Source organism: Ixodes scapularis, unplaced genomic scaffold (assembly GCF_016920785.2).
Source record: "Ixodes scapularis isolate PalLabHiFi unplaced genomic scaffold, ASM1692078v2 PGA_scaffold0__279_contigs__length_252992795, whole genome shotgun sequence".
In the NCBI taxonomy this organism is placed as follows: Eukaryota; Metazoa; Arthropoda; class Arachnida; order Ixodida; family Ixodidae; genus Ixodes; species Ixodes scapularis.
Genome location: NW_024609835.1, coordinates 66,231,284 through 66,255,774, shown reverse-complemented (window position 1 = coordinate 66,255,774; position 24,491 = coordinate 66,231,284). Strand labels below are relative to the sequence as shown.

Genomic DNA, 24,491 nt, shown 5'->3' with positions numbered 1-24,491 from the left:
CCCTGCATTAGCCAGTGCTCCTAGCACGCCGATGCAAAGCGGTGAAGCTCGATAGACGTGTCATTGTTAAATGGTAAAGCTTGAAAGGTGTGCACTGCAGACAGAGCACAATGAGAGATGAAAAGATGAACAGGCAATTGCGAAAACGTGAATTCCTCTCCACTTTATTCTAAGGTCATGCCCACAGGGTAAAGGAGCACATCAGAGGGGAGGAGAGGTGAAAAAGAGGGAGTGGAGCAATGCGCTTGCAGCCAGCCGCATCTGGGGGCAGTTTTTGCACGTAACAGCCGGGAAGGCTACTTCAACAAACAGAAATACATGTTATTAAAATTGAGCGAGACCAGCATTCATGAACGTAAAAGATGGAAAAAATTAATAAGCCGAGAATGTTTCAACAATGTTCTCCCATATTTTGTGTCTTGTCCTTTGGCATTGTATTTATTTAGAAAAGTCTTCATTTAAAACTTATGACTCCCTTAAAGAAAATTTTAGAGCCCAGAAGGTCACTATACTTAATTTCAGCATAACTACTAGGCAAATGGCAAAATTTGCAATTCTGGTAGTCAGTGGGAGCGTTAAAATGAACCGCGTGGCAATGTGCCGTCAAAGCACATTTCTGCTGTGGAGAGTGGTTGTGTACTTTCACGCTGTGTTGCTCCACCGACTCGAGCAGCCCGCAGCTTTTGCTGTTTGCCAAGGTGTGCTGAAACAAGAGTATGGGGGGTCATTACTAAAAGGAAACAATACCGAGCAACATTTGGAGTTGGCTTATGGGCAAAAAGACTTGCTTTTTAAACAGTTACTGTATTTGCTAGACTGTATATTACGAGGAACGTATACATGCTTACAAGTTTATATCTTATATTGTGCGGATCTGCATGCAGAAATTTGTATTTACAGATCCTTTCGCTAACACCAAACAAATCTAGTGGAACTATTGGAATCAGACGGTTTTTCTCTGGGCATCACTCAGTAATATAATGTTAAAGTTCCAGTGTGTGTCCCGCAGGTGATGCGTAAGTTGACCCTCATTGTCCTCCAAGTGGACAATCAGGGTCAAGCTTGAGCTTAAGGAGAAGCTCTGTGATTCATTGACGACTGTTGCACAATACTCTCTTGGCATCGGTGTAAGTGTGCTACTACAAAGAAGTAAATGGTGCTGGAGTCTTTCAGAGCAGTGCCTCTGAAGCCAAGAGCGTTCACAGCATCCCTCAGACTGAGTGTGGAAAACACGAAGTCAAAGGATTTAGCTGAAAAATAGTTAAATACTGACCAGAAAAGTGTGTGGTAACAAAAACTTCCAAAAGAAATGTTAGGAAGAAGATACAGGGTGCTGAGGCTTTAAGAAATAGTCGTAGCATAGATTCACTTACAGTGTGAAATTCGGTTGCCTTTTAGTTGCAACAAGTTACTTGTCATTCAGAAACAATTGTGAAAGGGCCTTTGCATGGTTTGTTTATTGTGGTGGAAGTCACTGCAAAGGCTGCATTTTATTTTGTTTATATATGAGCTTTTGTTTTTCAGTAACAAATTAGGGTTATAAAGATCTTTGCTTTGTTGGCTGTTTTGCTTGTTTTGGGCTTCTTTTAAGCAAAGATGTGTTTTTCTTTTTCTTTTATGTGTTGTTTTTAGTTACCTCTGCTTGTTAATCAAGCTACATATCTGGCCTGTCCCGGGCTCCATCCCGGACCAGGTGGATTTTTTCGGTCGCGCACTAGTCACCTAACTGTGTTTGGAGATTTGTATTTGTCCTTTGTCCCCCTTGTTCTCCTTCTCCAGGGATTATTTTCGTCATTCTTGTCCAGCTCCCTTGCACCTTTGCATTTCATTGCATTATAATCAAATCTAATTTATTTAATTTTTTCAAAAAGTCACATAGTATATTGCACATTCCTTGACGCTGTCAGCATGAACACGACATTGGCTATTGTTTCTGTTTTATTTAGAAAAAGCATTGTCAGGCATCAAGTTTTACCTCTTAGGTTACTGCACTAAACAAACCCTTTCCACCTCCATAGTAGGTTTGCCCTTTATTTTACGAAAAAAAAGGGAAAAACAGGCAATCGCTTGTTCGCACTAACAGTGTCTTGTTTGCTCTAACAATGGCTCTGTTCCAACAATACTTCATAAAAAAATAAATAAAAAAAACTAACATTATTGGGCTATTGCCCAGGCACTGTTCATCTCTGTGTTTCTAACATTGATCACAGGGCTGGCAGTTTGCATCAGTTATTTCCACCTTGTGCCTTAGAAAGTAGTCTGTAAATGACACTGTTGGACAGTCTACTTAAACAGTCACTCCCTTTTGCAGTTTATCTTTAAAGCTACCACTAAGCTTTTTATAAGAAGAGTATTTTTGGAGTGATATGGATGTGAAACATCTAGTCAACATATGGCTCATTACAGCCGTCGCTGGTCTCGGCAAACCGCACTGTTGTCCACGACGTCCCCGTTTCTGTGATTCCTCGACGTCTCTGGGGCAACTTCGCAGAGCCAGAGGTGGAGGTGGCCGATGTAAGTGCTTGTGCTTTGTCGCCTTACATTGCTGTGTCGTTATGCAAGCTTGGACAGGAAGCTTTCAGAGCTGTGTATGATCTGCGAAAGGAAAAGTACAATGCCATATAAACGCATGGCAATTTTAGAGGCCTTCCAGTCAGAGGCATGGTGTGCAAGGAGCCAGGATTATGAGCGTGCTTACCAATTTTTTATAACTGCCTTTGATAAGGGGCTTTTGGGATGAATGTGCTCTTTCCTTAAATCCTGCCATCCTAGGCATGCTTCATGCTCTGCCTGTTGGTAAGCATACCTCTGCTTTCAATAGCAATGTGCTGTTTATTTCCTTTTTCTGACTTATTTTAGATCATCACTCACATGCCATCTTTGAAGGTGCTCAAAACCATAGTGGAAAAAATGAAGAACCTCAACACCTACGTTGTAAGCGCCATTGGCCAAATCCCACAAAGATTTTTTAGTGTCTTCTCCAGTACCATTTGAAGGACCTTCATTTCAGACCATCTGCATCTCGACTGACCGAGAGATGACCATGTCAGTTCAGACCGACATGGTTACAGTTACAACACATTTCAAAGGACTTCAGTTTCCAGTGCCAGGTAGGCTTTTGGCTTGCTTGCTTGTAGCATCTGGAGTGCAGTGCTCTTTCTCGTCATTGCTCAGCATGGCAAGATTTAACCTTGTAAAAGGCGACAGCAGCTTTTGTTCACTTTTAGTAAATCCCAAGCTGATCTGTAGTGCAATTTCGAGAACCTAGTGCGGTTGCTTCCTCAAGCAGTTTGTGCTGGGTGGTGCAAAGCCCCACTGCGCTGCTGTTCAATTGTGTAGATTTATCACCGTGGCAGAGACTAGCCTTTGTTTCAGCCACTTCGTCGGTTTCCGTAGCTATGTTGTTGAGCACTCTTCAAGCACCATGGGGCATACTTACAGAGTCTCCTGCGGGGCTCATCAGTGGACAGTACGAGGTCAGACTTGACTTGCGCAGGCTCACACCACTTTTAGTGGGACAGCAACTGAATCCCAGGCAGGTCACTTGCAGTAAGTATGGCTCATTCTATTGTCAAATTTCGACCTTGCACAAATGTGCTCGTGAAAAGGTACTCTATGGAAACGGTATGCTGTACCTTTCGGCAGAGCTTTCAGGGAAACGGAGCTGCGTAGGTGTTTAATATCCTGAAATTGTGCACCTAAATACCATTTGCCATAAAATCTTTTTTCTTTTACTTCCAATTATCTGTGCATGGGTTCAAGATTGTCAATGCTAAGCTCTCTCCATCCGCTGCATTCATTGGGGTAATCTGTGACAAAGAAAAAGTGGCTCAGCATTGGGCATCGCCACCGAGTGGTGGCACCTGTTGTGTTCGCTCACATTTGACCGAACGCCGAGGCAGTGTTGTCAGAAAATGCCACCATTTTGTAAAGCACCAAATAAACCAGAGCTGCTGGGTGGCTGAGCGATTGGAATGGCCGGAGGTTGCTCAGCGGGTTTCAGAGGCCATGATCAATGCCACAAGTGAACATAGACCAATAGCTTTGGGGATCAAGATCAATTAGGGGGCTAGTTGGTTGAACATCTAGATGGTGACTTAAAAAGCACAAATGACTAAGAACAGAAGAAGGGGACAGGACAGAGCGCTTACTTACCCTAAGATCAATTGCCAGCAGCATCAACAGGCATAGTGCAGTGTCAAACATAGACTCGGATATGTAGAGTGTCAAAGTGGAGTGGTATACCAAATACCATTTACTTGCGGCAAAGTATACGTAGGTCGGTCGGGGCAATGTATTAATACAAGAATATGAGAGCATGCCCAAACATTGAAATCAACACAAGCGGGACATCTTGCTGTGCATGTCAGGGACTGAAAATGCTCACCATCATTCAACCACACAAAGTTCTGAAGCAGTTCGAAGACAGAAACACGAGAGAACTGTACAAGGCTCAAGTCATCCTCACCAGTGGTGAAAAATGCATAAGCGCTCCATCAGTGACCCTAATACTAAAAGAACTTCAGTTCCTTTGGTGTTTTCCTTGAAGACTGTTTAGTCATTTGCTGTCTTTTTTTTCTTATTATTCTTGTTTTCCCTTGTTTTATATAGGTGACAAGTACTTTGTGTTTGGGTGAAGTTAAAATGATTTTTATAGTGATTTCTAAAACTAATTATGTTGTCTTAGTAGCAGTAGCAAGCTTATTATCTTTTTTTTTTTTTTTCACTTCCACCTTGTCGTTTTCTACATGCTCTATTAAATCGACAGTTGTAAGTAAGCGCCGTGTCCTGTCCCCTTCTTCTCTTCTTAGTCATTTGCACTTTTTAAATTACCGTTTAGATAGTTTTGGAGGCTGCCCTATGGCAAAAAGGACAGAGAAACCAGTAGAAAACCTATCGATAGCTGCACAGAATTATTTGTGTAGTGTACAAATTAGATATTGCATAAACATGGAATAGCAGTAGCAATAGTCAAGTCGGTAAGCTGGAGACCGAATCATCCGACAGTTAAAGGAACAAATTTTTTCTGATTCAATCACTTACGTGCATGTTCATTTTTCTATATACTTAGACTGCTCTTATGTCGATGTTCTTTTTTCTGTATATCTTATCGTATATCACTCCTGCTACGGCTCTCAATGGAAAGCCGCAGTATTCCTAAATACTGTAAACAACTTTATTTTCACGGGCTCAGTATTTCACAAATTCGACTTCAGTGTGGTCTTCGCAAATATTTTGTGGGCACAAAACTTTGCGAATCAGGGTGTTATGCTATGCATTTGTTAAAGAGAAACATATTCGCAGGATCTATTTTTTGCAAAATTATACAAGTCGTGAAATTTAGGTCCTCGCAAAAATGAAGTTGTTTACAGTAAAAAAAATTAATTATCTATAAAAAAGCCATATCAGGCTCACCATTTACAGAAACTGTAGAAAGATTATTAGTGGACTAGTATATAAATTATAAAAAGAAACTATTAGGAAGCTACAGAAGCATTCTTATACATTATTGTGGAGACAAAAGAACAAAATGACCATCTTTACGGGTGTCCAAGCTTGGTCCGGTCACCTGCTGCTCAGAAGCCACACACCCAAGCCTTCATTTTTTTTTGTCACAGTATCACAATATTGATGGGCGATTCATATTTTTTCTGTCATTTCTATGTAATATGTAATTAATGTCCCTTATCCTTCCTTCCTATTTTAGAATGAGGCACTTTTTCTTTTGTCAATTTCTCAGTTCAGCAGTGAAGTAATCATTTTTTGTGCAAGGACGATTACTACTAGTACTGATGGCTAATAATTCTGGGCCATGCACAACGTCTTTTTAAGTGGGGCACCTCTCGGGTCTGAACTTGCTGCAAGCGCACTGGCTTTCATACCGTGCCGATAACTCATGCGGTTATTTTCACACAAATTCTCATTCCTCCTTTTTTTTTTTTTTTTCCCCCAGTCTGGTGACCACAGTTCCTGGGTTTTACTTCAGTCGAGCAGAAGAGTGAATAGAATTTGGCATCTAGGATTAAGCATAGAGTGGCTTGCAAAGATTATGCAGATTAATGTGAATAGCTCGCAAACACATGCTACCAACTTGAAAAAAATAGTCTTTTTGCTGACTTGCCAAAGCTTGTGCGCCAAGGACTTCGTTGCACAGAAAAGTTGTAGCTTGAAAAACAAGAATAATTTTGAATTGGAACAGGAGAGAGAGCACTCGATGGAACCTTAAAAATGAACTCAGATTTGAGATCTAAAGGCAAAGTTTTTACAACATCAGAACATTTTAGAAAGAACCCTAATTCAGTAAAGGCTCCTCCAATCATGAAAACTGTGTATTATGTGTAAAAATCTTAATTGCAACTCAACTATGTGGTATTATGAAAGCAGGATGTGGCATGTTAATAAAATGCACCCAAGAAACAATGCATGTGCTCATTGTATAACATACTTTTGTTTCAGAGATTATTCACAAGAGACAATGCCACTTCGTCTTTGATCATGACAATGGATCGCTACAGTGCTTGTTGCCCTGCGTATACTCTTAAGGATGCTATTGACTGCAGTAATATGCTGCACCAAAGTTGAAGAGATTCACATGGTGAGCTGGTGGCAGTACAAAACAAGGCAATTTATTTGACGGTTGCCTTCTCAAAACCCTTGTGATCCCATGTAACACGCTCCTGTGCTTATCACAGCTGGAAAGAAATATCATGGAAAACCACTGGTGTGCAAGCTGCAATTTTCATTGTTATAGACTGTAACAAGTTGAACGATTAGAAAAAAAAAATAAGAAACAAATAAACGATGTTAGGGTACTCTTTCCTGAGCCATTCAGACATAAGCAGATGCTTCTTTTGAGGAAAAGAAAGCACTCGATTTGCCATCCCAAGGAAAAAGAAAGGCATCATGTAATGCGTAACGCTTTTGTTCTTTAATTTAAAGACTATCCAGGTTTGTTTTGCTGTCAGTTACACTGTCAGCCTCCATTTTCTGGAACCTGAAAAAGCACAAAGCTACAGGATCCCGGGATGCCCACCGCCCATGAGGGGCAGGCCCAGTTGGGACCACCACCGCTTCCGCGGAGATTCTAGAACCACTCCAGTTTATCGATTGGTGACCTTAATAACACAAAACACGCAAGAAGTCAGCCTAGGTGTTGCGTCGCTGCAGATATCACAGACTCTAAACCAAAACACAATTGGCCTTCCCTGGAAAACGCGGTCACACCTGAGTCTGGGGTTTGCCCCCCTCCTTTTTTTTTTTTTTTTCTTTTAAAGACGGCTGGCCCGAGAGACCGGGTGAAATTTACCACGGTACTTTGGGGTGGAGTATCACTAGAAGGTGTACAACAAAGAAGACACGGCTCACGTCACGTGCAACACCAGACAGACGATAAACAAACAAACATGCACAAGGGGAATGGGACACGGAACCATCACGGCGATAAATACTAGCGTTCGGAGCTGCCTCGGCGACTGGTGCGCCCGTAGTCCAACAAAGCTTTTGCCGCGGCCGGCAGTGCCCCCTCCTGACTAAACCGGGAGGCGGCGGGAGACGGGTGTTGTCCCCCACGAGGTGCGACTGGAGCTGTGGCGGGAGGGGGCGGGGCTCTCCCGCTGCGCGGAGGAACTTTTCTGCGTTTGGCACTGGGGCACACACACGGGCACGTTGCTTGGAGCGATTGTAAGTGGGTGAGGTCATAGCAAGTCTGAGGCCACGTGGTCCCCGCCGGCGGCGCTGGAAGGGCCGCTGCCGCCGGGCCTCGTTTTGGACTTCTTCAGGGCGCTGCTGCTGAAGGGCCTCTTGTCCTTCTTCTTGACCACCGAGCCTGCGAGAGGGGGAGGAGGTGGACTTGGCTGGAACACTCAACACTTTCCAAGCCCGTGTGCCACGTGGCCACCTCGAGACGCTTCTGGGCTTGCATTAGGTAGCTGTCCAAATCTTTTCGGTAATTATCAATTTTAGCTCCGTTTCAAAAGTTTCCGAGGATGTGATACTACACATATTAAAAGCATGTCAGGGTTAGCCAATGGGTAGCATTCCTAAATTAATCTATGAAGAAATCAATGCAGATAGGAAATGGGTACTGCTGAGTAACTGTGCACTTCACACCCAACAGTGGGATGCAGCCAGTGGGCTCTCGTAGCATTGAACCCACCAGTCGTTAGCACCGTGTTCTTTGCGACAAACGTGAAGCTACTGTAGAGTAGAAATGTCTCGCAGGTTTCCATAACAGCAATACTGGAGCCATCCCACTGCCCGATGGTCTGCCATGTGAGCTGCATTGGGACCAGTTAGTCAGCTCCAAGAAGCTGCGACTTTCAGAGTCTAAGGAGGTGCGGCCACCATCGCCCTCTACACTTTTGATGGAACCACGAGACATCCCACATGTTTGTACTTTCATTGCAGTATTTCTAGAGAGCCATCAGGTTTCACCTGGGCAGCTCTTGCACCCAATGTTATTCATATTCTTAGTTACTGTACCGCCCTTTAAATGACCAGTGTTGAAAAGTACCCGATGTACATGGCGCAACACCAGCTGCGTTCGATTTACTTACACCTCCTGCACCAGTGCAGAAAAGTGTAGGGCAGTCTACTTCCGGTGTGTGTATTTAGATACGACCGGAAGTACACTGCCCTACACTTTTCTGCACCAGTGCAGGAGGTGTAAGTAAATTGAATGTGGCGATGTGAAGTGATCATCAGGTTTTTCTCCTCAAATTGAAGTACTCGCATCAAAACTAGTACTAGTGTGGTAGGAAGCACGTATTTGAGGCACCAACCCAAGTCATGGAATACGACGTCCGTTCAGTGCCTTCTAGACGTAAAAGGCGCCGACGTCATGTTCATGCTAACAGTGTCGTGCGGTTTACTTTGTACACTAAGCAGTACATAGACAAAAATCATGAGCCATTCCACTCCGTGAAGGGCCGATCTGCCCCGTGTAGCCAGAGGAAACTAGACACGCGGGACAGGGCCACCACCTCAGGAAAGCAGAAGGAAAGGAAACTAAGCACACAATCGCTTGGAACGACGACAAAGAGAGGGCAGTGCGAGCGCAGACATGGCCGACGCGGGTCGCGTAGCGGCAAATCTTTGAGAAACCTTTGTTATCTACCGAGAGTCTACTGATCTTGAAAATGGTGCCTATTGGTAACTAATTACTGAATAGACCTATTGCTAAATTACCCAAGCATTAAGGAGAATGCAGTGAATGGTGTTCCATGTGCCGCACGTGCGGGCATCTGCAGCAGTAGCTGTTCTAAAGCAAAAGCCCAAAAGAAATGGCATCTTGCACGTGCGTTCGTAAACGCTTTATTTTAGTTATTTACTTCAAATCTTTTATATGAGGAAGGCATGCGCATGCGGCGCCGGCGTCTGCAGCAGTGACTGTTCTAAAGCAAAAGCCTAAAACAAATATTACGAACGAGCACGCAGGTAGACAGTTACTCAAAATCCAAACACACACAAAAAATAGACTCGCACAGCGCCGACACAGCCTGAAACGAATGGGATCTTGCATGCGTGTTAATCAACGCTTCATTTTGGTTATTTACTTTGAATCTTTCATAGGGGGAAGGAGTGCGCGTGCGGCAGTGCAAGCGTAGAGTTTTTAGTCACTGCACACGAAAAATCCACGGAACCCTAGCCATAACCAGCTTCGCTGTAGAAGCATTCACAACACTTCCCCTGGACCAGTGACCCACGCACGCTGGCAGACCCGCCAGGTAGATGTGCCTTTCTTTTTGTCTGCCCGGCTAAATACATCTTGCCCCCTCACCATTGTTGCTCTGGTAGCTGCTGTCGGCGGGGGAAGAATTGGTTGAGCTAACGTTCTCCCACATCTGGCCAATGACCTCGTGGAGGGAGTGGTTATCCGACTCGTCAAACGTGTCCACGTCGATGTGCACCTCGTCCGCCGGCTCCGCTACGGGTGCAGTCCTGGAAGAATGCGCGAGTCGTGCGTGAGAGGGGGTGGCATTACCGACCAGGACCCGCAGAAGAAATCGCTCGCACTAGAGTCAACTGCTACAAGAGTATACGCGGCCCCTCGCAGAATCATTCTCGTTGCTATGGTCACCACCAGGATGGAAACTGCAGGGCGTCTTTTTCAGATGCCCGGGGTCTGGCGCGCGCTCGATGCATTCTGTCATGCTTTGGCTGCATGTGCACACTCAGGGCTCGCTGAAGGTGGGACAACCGAAGGACCGCCCTGCCCTTTTAATCCTGTCAGTGACTGTTGGAATGTCACATTGCGTGGGTGATAAGTAAAATATAAATATTCCAATAAAATGTGAACAAAATTTAAATGCATATTGGATAACCATAATAAAAAAGCTCAAGATATAAAATATTTAAGAAAACAAGTTCGTTACAATTCACAGTTCTTTTAAAAAAAAAAGTATTAGTGCCTGGAAGAAACGGGTTACCTACACATTGTCGCACGGTTGTTTTTAACATACTCGGGTAAATATTCTTGTTAGCTACTCGCTGACTGTAATAAGTATGCAGTTTATTACAAAAGCTGTTTCCAGTACTCTTGAACACGATGGTTTTTGTTACCTTTGTAACAGAATGCCCTAGATTTCAAGAACAGCAAAAAAAAAGATGTGGAAAGGAAAGTTTAGTAGATGTTACTGACAGTTGGCAAACTGAACTTTTTTCCCAGTAACAAGCGCCAGCTGATGGCAGCTTGTGCACAAAAAACAAATGTGGGAGAACACAACACCTTGCTACCTTTAGAAATATGTGAGCATCGCAGAACTATTTTTTTTTTTTTTTAGATTATTTCATGCGGAGATTCGACGTGTGTTTTAGGTGCCGGCTTTTGGTCAATGCATTCAGTTCCCTTGCCCCAACTCCCTAGTCTGTGTGGCGTCCACGGACGTTAGCTCGGGGCCATTAGCGACAAGCTCCAGTTTCGGAGGTATACTTTCACGAGCATTTCAATGTTCTTGGTCACCATGCGGGAACACTCTTTAATGTAGCCTTTGACACTAAATTTAAGTCCTTAATGAGAAGTTAAGCTACCAGCTGGAGGCATTTCCACCGCTGCACCTAGGTACATTTGTTTCTGGATATTTTCATACTTCCCAAAGAACCTACAAAGTTGAGATACATAATATGCACTTTCGTAGCTATTAAAGGGACACTGACGGGGTATTTATGCTCATCGAAGTTTTTAGTTGTGTATGACATATGAGAGCCCAACTACTCAGAACAGATTTTGCGGCTCCAAATTCGTGTTTTTTCCACCCGAAAACCGCTGACCGAGAACTGGCCGGTTTGAGTCGCGCTCACTCTCTTTTCTGTGGTCACGGGCCGTTTTCTAAGGTTTCGACGCAACCACCAAATTTAATCAAAGTCGTGGGTAATTGAAGGCACACAATCAATATTAAAAATAGAAAACAATATGAAACCCATTTTTTGTGGCTTCCAAATGGCTGCAAATACGTTTATTGAAAAAAAAAAAAAAAGGTAGCACAGACAATTGGAAGCATTCTGTGCGTTCACATGGCGTCGTTTCGCGTATCGTGGGACTAGCGGATGGCAGCGGACGACGGGTGTTGGATTCCTACTTCAGAACTGTCGTTCACGGTACCGGCGAAAAGAGAAATTTTGGACCGATCAAAAGAACTGATATTCGTACTGTACGACACGCCCGACCAGCAAGCCGATTGCACAAAGACATCGCCAAGCCGTCGTCCCTTCTCATGGCCGAAGACATTGCTCGTTCAAACGTCAAGCACGAAGTGCGTACTCCGAGTTGAATATGCATGCATACGGTTTCTTTACAAGGTGCGAATGTGGCCAATGTGTGGTGCTGCCCGACTTCAAGCCGGGAGTGCATGTATTGAAGGGGAATCTGCAGCAAACTTCCGACATACAGTCGACCGGCTGCATTACTATGCATAAAGAGTTCTTTCAGTAGCTCAGTGGAAAGACGTCTGCTTCACACGCAGCGGGCACGGGTTCCATCCCTGGTGAGGGTGTACCATTTTTTATTTATTGTCGAGCATTTTGCAATATTTATATTCCTTTTTTTAGAATTATCGCTGAAAAAAACAATTGTTCTCGACGATACGTCGCTGAACTAAATGGTATGCGATTCCATTTTTGGCACCTGCGAACTCAATGTAGTCACTTTCCACAAAATGCAAGGAGCATATGAATCGGGTAGCGTCCGCTTTCCAAGCTTCACGAAACTGTTCTACAGGAATTGCAGCCAGCCATTGATCCCGACCCGTTGATCTTTCGGAAACTTATGCGCTTTGCCGCACAATGCCACCTTCAGATGCAGGACATGTGAGGCAGCTTTTTACGCAACATCTTGGGAGTATTCTTTTCGGAGCCGATCACGGAAATTCACCACGGGCACTCGCTACTAATTGCCAACAAAACAACTCATCTTGAAGTACAAAACAACTCATCTTGAAGTACAGAACAGCGAGACAGATAGAGAACGTGAGGCAACTGTTCTCAATGGTTGTGGCAGACCCATGACTTATCATAAGTTTCCCAAGAGGGAGTGCTGATGTTATGAAAGAAATAGCTCTAGTACATGCTGGAGCTTGTTGTTTCCTGCACCCTGTCAATTTGTTGCATTGTAAGACCCCACGATGTGCCACCATTTTTTTAACCCTTTCAGATGACTTAGAGATAGATGGCACCAAACACGAATAATGTCTGTTTGAACCCACCAGATCGAAAAACAGGATTTACTTAAAATGTGATAAGCTACAAAATTACTAGTGGCACTGGTAGAGGTGCAATGTTAAGAACAAGAAATGGAGTTAGCTTTGCTGTATGACAGAATCATAGGAGCACGTTGCTGGGCCTTGGCACACTGATTTTTGAGGCTTGGGGGCATAAATATTAATGAGATATGCAATGCCTAGTGTAGCAATTACTGCTCACTACAGTAGGCTTGCGATAATTCAAACTCGGATATTTCGCACTTCCGGTTAATTCAAACAGATTTAAAAATTTTGGTTGTCCCGCTGTGTTTTTGATGTATTTTAAGCCGCTTAATTCGAACGGCGTTTTCGCTTAAATCTAACTTTTTTGTTTTCGCGGCCCCGTTGAGTGCGCTTCTTTCTGAGCACCAGTGCACCGCAGAGAAGCAATATCCGCGGAGCTTGCTTTTGCGAGTCTTGCTTCTCCGCGGTGCACCGGTGCTCGGAAAGAAGCGCACTCAACGGGGCTCAAGCGGGCACACATTAGTGGAAAACGGCGTTCACATTGTGCGTTTCAAGAGTAGCAATGATGACCAAGACGACATCGAGGATGAGGAACAGCTCACTGGCATCATGCTAGTCTTGATGATGATGTGTGTGTTTGTCGTGACGGCTCATTAGGTCATAGTACAGGAAGTAATGCCAGCACAGTGCAGCAGTGAGAGTGAAGATGACGATGAAGAAAGGGATGACCCACTACCAACTGTCACAGCCGCAGAGGCCTTTGAGCACATCGCTCAGCTCCGGAAGTTTTTGTCTGCAAAGGAAGAGCCCCATAAAGAGCTACTTACGTTGGCTGGTGTTGAAAATACTGTTTTGAGATCTCACGTGCTGACTAAACAGTCCACAATCGACAACTTTTTTGCCAGATGAATAAACTTCCACCGTGTTATGCCCGTATTTGCTTATAATTTAGGACTATGTAGAGGAAACTGGCAAAAATCTGCTTTGTATGTGTAAAAAATCATAATGTTGTCTATAGTCGGTTACAAGTCAAGAAGGTAGGAGAGAAGCTCCTCCCATAAGTGTGATGCGCCCGTTTCAAATCCATCCGCAGTGAAAAGAATAGTTACCTGGAAACACCCCTTGTTCTGCTTCAATGAATAGATAACGCTAAGTCAAAGTCGAAAGATAAAGCAAACATTCACAAAAAGGCAAAGCCCTCTCCCGCATTGGCCACGACGTCACGGAAATGATGGGACGCTATTGGATGCGGAGGTGGCGGAGGGATATATGAACCCCTTTGAGGGGCGTTTGCCACTACCTTCTTGAACTGTAACTTGCTATAGTATCATATTTAGATGAATTTCTGATAATTCAAACTAAAATCTGCTCCTGGAGTTTGAATCAATGAGAGTCTACTGTTATCATTCAAATTTGACTTCAGGGTGTTCCTCAGCAAATATCTGCTCACAGAGAAACACATTTGCAGGTATGGCAACTTTCTGTCCGAGCAGAGTTACAATTAGAAATGCATAACAAATATGCAGTATTACAGGAGTCATGTTCCAAATTGCTTATCACCTTGCAATAGACCCTTTAGAAAGCCAAAGCTATATCTAGTGGCACTCGTGGGAGTTCCAAGATTTCTGCACTAAGGGCGGTGATGAAACAAAAAAAAAAAGACTGCTTAATTCTTGTACCCCCAATGAATAAAAATGACATACATGTTCCAGATCTTAAAAATAATTAAACCCTTCACAAAAAAAGAAAAAAAGTGCTATTTAGGGGAGACATGCCAATGGACCCTTTGCAACACTCCTAAAACAAATTGTAGGAACGTCCTGTGCGCGCCTTGCTCCAGCAGCCTCAACCACACGATTCTGAAAAGAGTGACAGAATTATGCAGCTGCTTGTGTGCCTCCCCCCACACGTCTGCATTATCTCCGCCGTCTGCTTCTGCTTGTTTTTGTACAGCCAGTTCCCAGAATTTTCTCAGGTACCGCGGAGGGCAGTGTACTTTCTGCAAAGCGGCCCTCCTCTTGGTGACAGTGTGGCACTCACCCGCTGCTTTGACCCAAGAGGAACTGCCTAACTGCCTTGCGTTGGTCCTCCGTGTGCTGAGGGCAACGCTGCGACCGTGTACACATCTTCTTGGTGTGCTCAGAGATGACCCCACACATCTAGAAAGAGTGACATCAACATTATCATGCATATGAGAATTCTCGTATGGACATGAATATCTCCAGTCTGCCTACCTACCCCTACCCTAACCCCCCCCCCCCCCCCCCCCTCCCACCCCAAGAAAAAGGAAGTCATCATTTTGTCACAATAAGCCAGGCCCAGGTACCCTCGGCCATGTAATCAAAATGACAAACTAAAACGGCAAGGGCTTTTTTTAAAATTGCCGGTATACTCCTTTTTTTTTTTTTTTTTTTTTTTTTTAAAGAGTAAGCGCAGCAGAAGCTACAAGAGCGGGCCCTGAACAGTGCAAGCATTGTTCAGGGCCACATGCTTGCACTTAAAGTGATACATAGTATAGGAGCTAAAATATAATTTTCTTTAAAGGCCTACTTGCAAAATTTTGTTTAGCAGGGCTGAAACTCTTCTGCTTTCTCTGCTTACACTTGGTAGTGGGAGAGTCGAGAAACCACGCTTTTATACACATAATAGGCAGAATGTCTGCATACTCGGTAAAAATGGGGAAGTCGCCCGCTTCCTTTCTTCAAATACAGGTCATTATCTTTTTCCTTACCAGTTTCTTCTCCCTCGCCAATAACACAAAAGAGTGTTATTTGCTAGTGCTGCTTATGCCACAGGGTCTGGCTCGGTATTTTACACTCGCACTGGCTTCTGTGTATTTTAACCATTTTTCAGTAAGCCTGTAAGATTTTGAGGTGAAATTTTATGAATAAATAATCAATTTTCCACCCGAGTCCAAAATATTTTATTTCTTAAAAAATACCTAGGAGGACATCCATGTCACCAAATAAACTCCTCCCTTCTCCAAGAAAGAAAAACAAAGTGCAATATTTATGTTGCGAGTTCGGAGCTATACTGAAACTTTGAATGTAAATGTTCTATAATATAAATGTTCCAAAAAACAAAAAAAAGAAGTGTGTTGCAGGAGTGGTTCTCTGTGGTCTCATGCAAGGTATCTGAAAATTTCATCTTCCACCCACGAATGTAGGAGTATTTCTGAAGGACTCGAACTCAGCCATATTGGTATGTGCCAATTGGAACGGTCAAGCACACCAAGGTTCAAAAACAGTTTCCGTAACTTGTAACAATTTTACTCTCTCGTGTCAAACATACATTTTTTTTTTTCCTCCACTGCTATTCTATTGCTGTTATACTATATCTGCCTCCCTTTTCATTATCAGTGTTGAAATCTGCATATACTGCTTCCACCCCTCAGGTTGGGTACAATAAAAATGAAACACTGACGTAACTGTGGTGTTACCACTGCTGACAACATACTCTGTTCAGCCTTCCCATTGGCTAGGGCAAATGTTTCAAATATGACATTAGGTCCTTCTGAGCAATACCCCTGCTGCATGGGTAGAGCTGCAGATCACTTAGGACGAGGAAATTCATCCCGAGTTGTCTGGATACAAAGTCTGTAGTTAAACAAAAAAGAAAGGTATCTTTTGCTTGGAGCAGTCTTTAATAATATCAATATTATTAAGCAGGTACATCTCATTCTCCCAAAACCAATCGTTGTACTCCACAGGAGTATCATGAATGATGGGGCATATAATGTTCTCACGCAAAACTCTTGTCGCCATATCGACAAACATGATTTTTAACAGACCCAACAGCCAGTGTGGATAGAACGAATTTAGATATATACCCATTGCGTTCAGAAATAGGCTGAATATGATCCACAATATCAGTAGATGAGAATCGCACGTTTGTATTTTGAGCCCGATAACTGTATTTTTCGTTATAAACGGCCCACTCTGGCAAGTGCTCGGAGAGCAGCCAGCGGAGAGCACGTCGCATCCGGCGCAATCGTGACGTAGTCCGTCTCAGGATGAGCAAAGCTGCAGCGAGGCTGACGTCGTCGGGATGCCCTAGCCGTTCCAGCCACCAAAGCGATTGAAGCACGCCAACGATCGAGCCACCGCAACTAACCGCAAAGCTGCTTTTGTGTGAATTTTGAGTGACCGGTTAATCTTCTAGAATCTTGTAGAGGTAGAATAGATATGAATAGACACACAAAAGAGAGTCCTGTTAAAGGGACACTGACACCCCCCAAAATTTTTTTTTTTCATTTTTTGCCAGGCGCTTCATTATGGTGTCGGAGGACTACCCAATTAATATTTTGCAACAGAGTAGCGTATTTTTTTAATAAAGCCAAAAGACGCAACTGCTCGAAACCGAAACCGAAACCCGACGGAGGTCGGAGAAGTGGAGAGGAAGAGTGAGTGGCGGAAGTCACGTGGCTACACCCGACCGTGCGTTTTTTTTTTCTTTTTTTTCTCTCCTCTCCGGTAGCAGACGACACGCCATGCGGCGTGCGATTCTTTTGCAGTTATGTTTGTTCCGCTCTTTGCTCTGTATTCCAAGATGAGTTGTTTTGTACATTGAGGAGTTGGAGATTAGTAGTGAGTGCCCGTGGTGAATTTCCATGATCGGCTCCAAAAAGAATACACCCAAGATGTTGCGTGGAGAGCTGGCTCACATGTCCTGCATCCGAAAAAAAGTGGCATTGTGTGACAGAGTTTCCGAAAGATCAACGGGATCGGGACCAATGGCTGGCTGCAATTCCTGTAGAACATATACGGGCACCTCGGAAAGTGGACGCTACCTGATTTATATGCTCCTTGCATTTTGTGGAAAGTGATTACATTGAGTTCGCAGGTGTCAAAACGGAAATCCCATACCATTTAATTCAGCGAAGTATCGTCCACAACATTTGTTTGTTAATTTTCTGTTTGTTTCTTCAGTGATGATCGTAAAAAAAAGAAAAAGATATCTAAACATCGGAAAAAAAAAAATAAAGTTCCACGGGGGATTGAACCCGGTCCTCCCGCGTGCGAAGCGGACGTCTTTCCCACTGAGCTACTGGGGCATCTCTTTTCTGGTCAATCTCTTTCCTTAGTAATAATCAGCCGGTAAACTGTAAGTTGGAAAGTTTGCTGTCGATTTTTCTCTAGCAAAAGCACTCCCGGGTCGAAGTCGGGAAGCACCACGCTTTGGGGACATTCGCACCTAGTAAAGAAATCGTACGCGTGCATATTCACCTCGAAGTAGACACATCGTGCTTGACGTTTGCGCGAGCGATGTCTTCAGCCACGAGAAGGGAGCGACGACTTCGTGCAAGTCGGCTTGGTGGCCGGGCGTGTCGTACGGGATGAATACCAATTCTTTTTATCAGTCCCAAATTTCTCTTTTAACGGTAGACAGAATTCGCCGGTACCGCGAATTGAAATAAAGGTCCCACGCCCGTCGTCCGCTGCCATCGCCGTCCCCGCGAGTCCCACGATACGCGAAACGACGAACGCACAAAATGCTTCCGGTTGTCTGTGGAACTTTTTTTTTCAATCAACGTATTTACAGCTTTTTAGAAGCCACAAAAAATGGGTTTCATATTTTTTTCTATTTTTAATATTGAGTGTGTGCCTTCAGTGACCCACGACTTTGATTAAATTTGGTGGTCGCATCGATACCTTAGAAAACGGCCCGTGACCGCGAAAAAGAGAGTGAGCGAGACTCGAACCGGCCAGTTCTTGATCGGCGGTTTTCGGGCGGAAAGAAACCAAATTTCGAGCCGCAAATTTTGTTCTGGGTAGTTGAGCTCTCATATGTCACGTACAACTAAAAACCTCGGCGAGCATAAATACCCTGTCAGTGTCCCTTTAAGTGGGGAGTTCCTCCGTCCCCTTGTCTCTCGTGCTAGCCGTAGAGCTGTCGGGATGACAGAAGGTTCAAAGCATGTTTAGTTCTAAGCGAGACAGTTATCGTCACTACCTGTCAAGGTTCCCAGACAGGCATTACGAACGAGGATTTAGCGACATCCACCATGTGCTCTTATTCAAATCGTTTAATTTGTTTTAAAATTTCTTTTCGTGTCTTTTTTAACAAGATATTGATGTGTCCGATGTGATACTGCTCCTTTGAACACATATAGACCAAAAAATAAGCGCCGAAATTTCGTTGTAGTACCCCTTTAATGTGAACAGGAATACTCTGGGCCTTGTCATATGCTCGAAAACTTTTTCTAATAATGATTGACTATTCACATGTTCTCAAGGAGAGCATATGTAGACAGGATTCCACGTTTCCAGAGTCTACTCTTGCCGAATCTGGGAAGGTGTTTGTCGGAGATTACTTCAGCTAAATTTTAAATTATCTGAGATTCAACATTTGTCAGACTTTTAATTTGATATATCCCAAATTTTCCGTAATTACAAATAAAAAGAAATGTTATCTACACATGAATGCACCAAAAGATGCAGAAATCCCTTTTTAATTGTGAGCAAGACATCCCAAGTACCTGCAGAATCATAAAAACACTACCACTTCCTTAAAATGAAAACCGCAACAGTAACTGGCTCTGTCACACGCTTAGTTTGACTTTTGTCTTGGCCCAGATACCTCAATATACTGACCAATTGTCCTAAACTAACGTTGATGACCAGCTCAAGCCTCAAAGGATTTTAACCTGGAGGGATTAACCTTTGTCAATGCTTCGAGGTTAGAGAGGTGACTAGAGTGGCCTCTTCTCAAAACTATTGCTGGTATGGTGTTTTACCAAGACTAACCTAAAGTGTCCTTGGCTTGTTTTGTTTTCTTCAGACAAATTAAAAATGACAAAACATTTACCGAGTGTTTTTCAAATTTCGTTATTATTAAAAAGCACGAAACCCTAATTATAATTATAGTTTTGTGTTTTTGGGGTTCATTTTTCTTCGAATTGGGGTGGGTCCCCCGACCCCCACCCCCACAGATTCGGTCATTTCTTGGTGTTGAACAAAAAAAACTGGCGTTTGTTAGGAATTATGTTGAAGAAAACAGGACACGGTTGTGGGACTCCCCAACCTCCATGTGAGCTGAATGACACCGATACGAGAAGGAAACGAGATAAGGAGCCTGATTCCCCGAAGAAAGAAGCAGCTTTGCAGACAGTTCGGTGAAAGCAGCATTCTGGGTCAACAGAAATAAATCCGTTCATAAAGATTTCCTTCCGTGAAGCTTAGCTTTTCTTATTTAAAAACTCCATTTCGAGGTTTTTCGGTTTTCCGCATTTTTGATCAAGCTGGCTCAAAAAAAAAGAAAAGAAAAGACCCCCCCCCCCCCCTCTTTTTTTTTTTTTTGAGCAAGCTTGATTAAAATTGAGGAGAACCAAAAAACTTCGAAATAAAGTTATACCAAAAACATGGTAACATAATTATCCGAATAAATATAGCATGTTTCATCACAATGTGATTGACTACTGTTGTTACCGCTGATTCCGTACGGCTTTATGGCTCCTTTCAGTCGAGTCGCAGAACGTCACGTTCGGCGACTACGACTCTTCACTTCTTTTCAATAAGAGGTGGCAGGCATTTTTTCGACTACAATATACAGCTGTGTAAATGCCTTCATCTCCCATGCCTCACTAGAAATCCACAAGTTCCGCAATGTCCCCTTCATACGAACTTGGTTTTTCTTCAAGAGCTATCACAACCCCAGTTCAAGTCATGAACATCCCAGCCACCTCAGCCTCAGCCCCCTCCCCCCCTCCCCTCCCTCCCTCCCCCCCCCCCCATAAAGATTCCTGGATACACCACTGTGTCAATAATTTGCACTGTTATAATCTTAAACACCCTAATGAAAAAAAAAAAGCGACACTTAGGGGCAATTTTTTACACCTTCATACACCCCTCAGCAACAAATTATGTCGATAGTTTGGAAAAAGTTTTCTCTATGGCAAGAAAATTCTCGAGAAAAGCAACGCTAGGCGACGTACCATATCCCTACATGACTCTGCTGTTATTCCAGGGTTGTCTGTGTGCTCCCATATAAGCAGATTGTGCGTGTCTGCATGCTCAGCAAATTGCAATCAAGTGTGTCTGCATATTGATTCAGGGTCGTATGTGGTGATATGAGGTACAATTTTCTTACCTCCACTGAAACAAAAAAGTGACTTGTCTTATTTCACAATATTATTCGGCTAACTTTGCCATAAACCCACACCTCCTCTAAGTATTCCAATATTTGGCAAGGATGGAGGAAAGGCAACAAGCTCCCAGCACACGCCGTCTCAAAGCAGCAGTTAGGGAACAAACAGATGGGTCTGCAGCCATAGTTACAAGATGCACAGCATGATGTGTTCGAAGTGACTGAAAAATGTGCTCACCTGAGTCAGCAAAGCCTTTCTTTCCTCTGAAAATAGAACATAAATGAGAAAAGAACTCTGAAGAAATGTCTTCATATCAGATGTTAGGTGAGACAAGAACAAAAGGGGGGGGAGGGATGCCACCAACCATTAATTTAAGATAGTAAAACAACAAACTGAGAGGGGTAATCAAGATGACCAATATGTCTCTTGACAACTGTATTACATTCACACGATTAGAGATGCCATTTAATGGTTGGCTGGTTCCAAGTTGTTTTAAATCCATGTGCCACAAGTGTTTCCACCAGATATTACAATGCTTTTTCCTTTTTTCCTACCCCCAATGAATTCTGTTAGCTCCACCAAGGACAGAAACGACAGCTGTACGAATTGCTCAACGATGTGCCCCTCACTCTCAACCTCAGGTGGCACGAAATGCCATACCTACCTATAGAGAGGGGTTCATAGCTCGAGATTGTGTTTGCGCCTTCAACGACGCTGCTGCTGCCCGACTGTTCGCCTACAAACAAAAAGAAGGAAAACCAAATCATTAGCCCACTCTAAAATATCCTGCATAGTTAGGAAAAAAAAAAAAAAGAATCTCATAATTAATAAAAGATTGCAGCCAAAGATGTTGCTGAAAATCATGGTGTAAGGTGCGAAAAACAACAGACACGAGAGAAAAATCAGACATGCAGGGGGGCTCAATATTTTGAGATTTAAGTAAAAAAAGAAGTTCTGGAATAATTTGCGGGTTCTAATCTTCGCAATGCGGTGGGATTTCAATATAGATTCTCTCTTGTGTCCGCGGTTTTTTGCGCCTTACGCCATGATTTCCAATGTTCACCAACTAGTCCAACTACAAGTTCTTCTAAACATATTGCTTACCATTTTTGGACTTTCCTTTGATCCTACGAGGGGAGTTCTTGTCTTTCCTTTTCTTGGAAGCTGAATTGTGGATATTAAAAAGAAAAAAGAAGTTGCATATGGGCCACTTGATTTCAGGCAGTAGGTTGGAGTGTCATGTTGCATTTTGTAACATGTAACATGCACAAAATATACCAGCATTTATTCATATTTTATAAGTCGAACTCATTCATACCCTTGTGGCATGTACTTACACTTTCTGTCAGATGAGTAGTTCCAATCACTGTCATTGTCATAGTCATCTACATCACTTTCTGCCTTTCCACTGTTTGCAATCCTGAAAAAAACAGCATTTTTATCTCATTGCAGACTGCTTGAAAAACTAATTTCCTATAAACAATACTGTGTTTTAGATGTTACGGTTATTTTCTCTGCAGTCTATGTAATAACGGGAAGTTAAAAATTGCAAGATACTGTAAACGACATATTTTTTGCGGGCTCAATATTTCGAGATTTAGGTCAAAACTAAGTTCTGGAATAAATTGTGGGTTCTAGTTTTCGTGACGCGGTGGGTTCTCAATATAAATTCCAGTGTGTTTACATTTTACCAGAATTGTTCGCAAGACTTATTTTTCGTGAATTCTAGGTGATTTGCAAAATTCGCGAAAATTAGATACTTGCAAAAATTAAGTCGTTTACAGTATCTCATATGGATGGTTTCATTCAGGGTTGTGAGGTACCTAGGTACCAGTAGCTGCAAATTGGTAAATGGGTACTTTTAGCTCTTGGTAACTGTAACTATCTGTAACTTGGACTGAACTTCTTGCAACTTCTAAATAAACAAGCTCAATAGACTCGTCTGGTGCCTCAAGCAACATGAGGGATTTAAATTGTGGAATCACACCAGGGCATTGTGGTCCAGAAATTTTCTAATATAGATGTTTCATCTCGAGCATGTGGATAATAACAATGGATAATGGTACGAAATCTGTGACCAAGTTAAGTGGAGCACCTAGAAGGGCCAGATCAACTACATTGCTGCCAATCAGGAAAATAATTTACGAGAAGAGTTTCTCACACCGTGTCTCGTCGTCCGGTATTGACCGCAGAGCTACTGGACACTAATTTCAAAGGCAGGAAGTTTTCCAATAGAGAGGTTAATATGACATAAGCTAAGCTTATTATTGTCATCACATGACTAAGCTAAGATATTTACAATGTTTCAGTGTGTTCGCCATTATGATTAGCTCGAATGTCAAGGATAAGGTTGTGTACTTTATCGGATAACACATTACATAACCGCGAAAGGAATATTCGCACATGTAGTAGATTTATTACACTGCTGCATGCCACCAAGCAAGATTGCATACCTTTTGCTTGCTATCCTTGAGCTGTTCCGTCCCATGCCCATGCACTTCTCCAAGTGCGGAGCAAAGCGTGATGCTGCTAAGTTTCGCTGACAGTTTGGACAGACACATTCAAACTGCTTCTTCAGTGGAACTTGGCCAAACACATCTAAACCTACTTCATCGACTATTTCTGTGGAAAAGAAATATGTGAAGGTAAGATTAAAGATGGCACTCGGTCAATCCTAACAAGGCTGCTGAGAGTTCATCGCTTCTGCCAAGGAAATGAAAGAACAGAACAGACCAACATACCATATTTCTTCTCACTAAAGCCGTAGGGGAAAAACAAAAAGTAAAGAAACAGGATTTAGGGAACGGGCTCATAATGAATAAGAAGCACAAAAGAGAGCAGAACCGCACTCACTCGTCCTTCGCTTCGTCCAGAAAAAATATGCCCAATTTGACGGACCTGTGCACTTCGAAGCACGCACCGAGAATGACATCGTCCACGAGTTCGTCGAGAACACTCATGCTTTGCTCCTGAAAAATAAAAGTAAGAACAGGACCGAGGCTGATGATGCATTTTAGAGGCGTCACAAACCGGTGCAGGTAAGCGGCGCATGCCGAAACATCAGCCTGCGTTCTCTGCACCTTTGTGCGTTGTTCGGCTGCGGCACCGCGTCAAATGGGCAATTCGCGTCACACTAAAAATGCGGCTGCCGGAAACGTGTTCTTATTGAATGTCGATCGAACGCTCCGTTTTGAGCGCTCATGGTATTCGCAGGCGAATGGCATGCCGCCTAGAGTGCAGGTAATGCGGGGAACCGTCGTGACAGAGAAGGTAGCGTCAAAACCACTCACGTCCAACGCTTTGCTCGAGAGCGAGATATTGGTCGTGTCCGCATTATCGAGGTGCGGTTGCTGCATCATTCACATCAGGGCAGTCTGGGCTTGTTCGGTAGCAGAAGCTATCGCGATAGCTTCTTGCGGTGCTCCCTACCGTAGCATATCTGAAACGCACACACTTCCTTTAACGCTGTACTTTCACAATACGGTTCCATTGAGAACGTCCTCCGAGAGTCCGATCGCTAGCTTGAGTGCCATGTTTCAACCACCGACCGCCGTACGCGGGATTTGTGTCGCTGTGCATGAAAGCTAGAAGCGACCGTTCAAACCGAGTGCACCTCGCGTGAAAAGGGATACCACTGCACTAGGAGAGAAAATACAACAGCACAAACCGGCGTCTCCAATGGAACACATTACAAAGAAGTTTCAGAA

General features: G+C 43.4%; 2 protein-coding genes across 2 annotated transcripts in view; one reads left to right on the top strand and one right to left on the bottom strand.

Annotated features, from left to right (window-relative positions):
- LOC8023928 (checkpoint protein HUS1) overlaps positions 1–6,815 on the top strand; it is a 12,691-nt gene extending 5,876 nt beyond the window's left edge. The window contains exons 4-8 of the mRNA XM_029980746.3: positions 2,407–2,514; positions 2,860–2,934; positions 3,011–3,110; positions 3,442–3,549; positions 6,457–6,815. Of these exons, the coding sequence (XP_029836606.2) occupies positions 2,407–2,514; positions 2,860–2,934; positions 3,011–3,110; positions 3,442–3,549; positions 6,457–6,542 (477 nt within the window). The 3' untranslated portion in view covers positions 6,543–6,815. The remainder of the gene's footprint in view (positions 1–2,406; positions 2,515–2,859; positions 2,935–3,010; positions 3,111–3,441; positions 3,550–6,456) is intronic.
- Positions 6,785–24,491, bottom strand: LOC8023943 (ataxin-7-like protein 3). The gene is made up of 11 exons (XM_029980745.4): positions 24,075–24,491; positions 23,638–23,753; positions 23,526–23,539; positions 23,238–23,406; positions 22,122–22,204; positions 21,889–21,948; positions 21,449–21,520; positions 21,022–21,047; positions 14,739–14,857; positions 9,779–9,939; positions 6,785–7,825 (listed from the first exon to the last, which is right to left on the bottom strand). Exons 1-11 carry the CDS (start codon positions 24,141–24,143, stop codon positions 7,695–7,697), a joined length of 1,020 nt encoding a protein of 339 aa, XP_029836605.1. The 5' UTR covers positions 24,144–24,491; the 3' UTR covers positions 6,785–7,694.

What these genes read in the sequence shown, in the direction of transcription:
- LOC8023943 (XM_029980745.4), bottom strand. Translation starts at nt 24,143, where the DNA reads ATGATGCAGCAACCGCACCTCGATAATGCGGACACGACCAATATCTCG. An exon ending in TCAAGGATAGCAAGCAAAAG is followed by an intron (nt 22,205 to 23,237) that starts GTATGCAATCTT and finishes TGTTTTTTTCAG; the next exon opens with GATTGCAAACAGTGGAAAGG. An exon ending in CAGCTACCAGAGCAACAATG is followed by an intron (nt 7,826 to 9,778) that starts GTGAGGGGGCAA and finishes CCCCTCTCGCAG; the next exon opens with GCTCGGTGGTCAAGAAGAAG.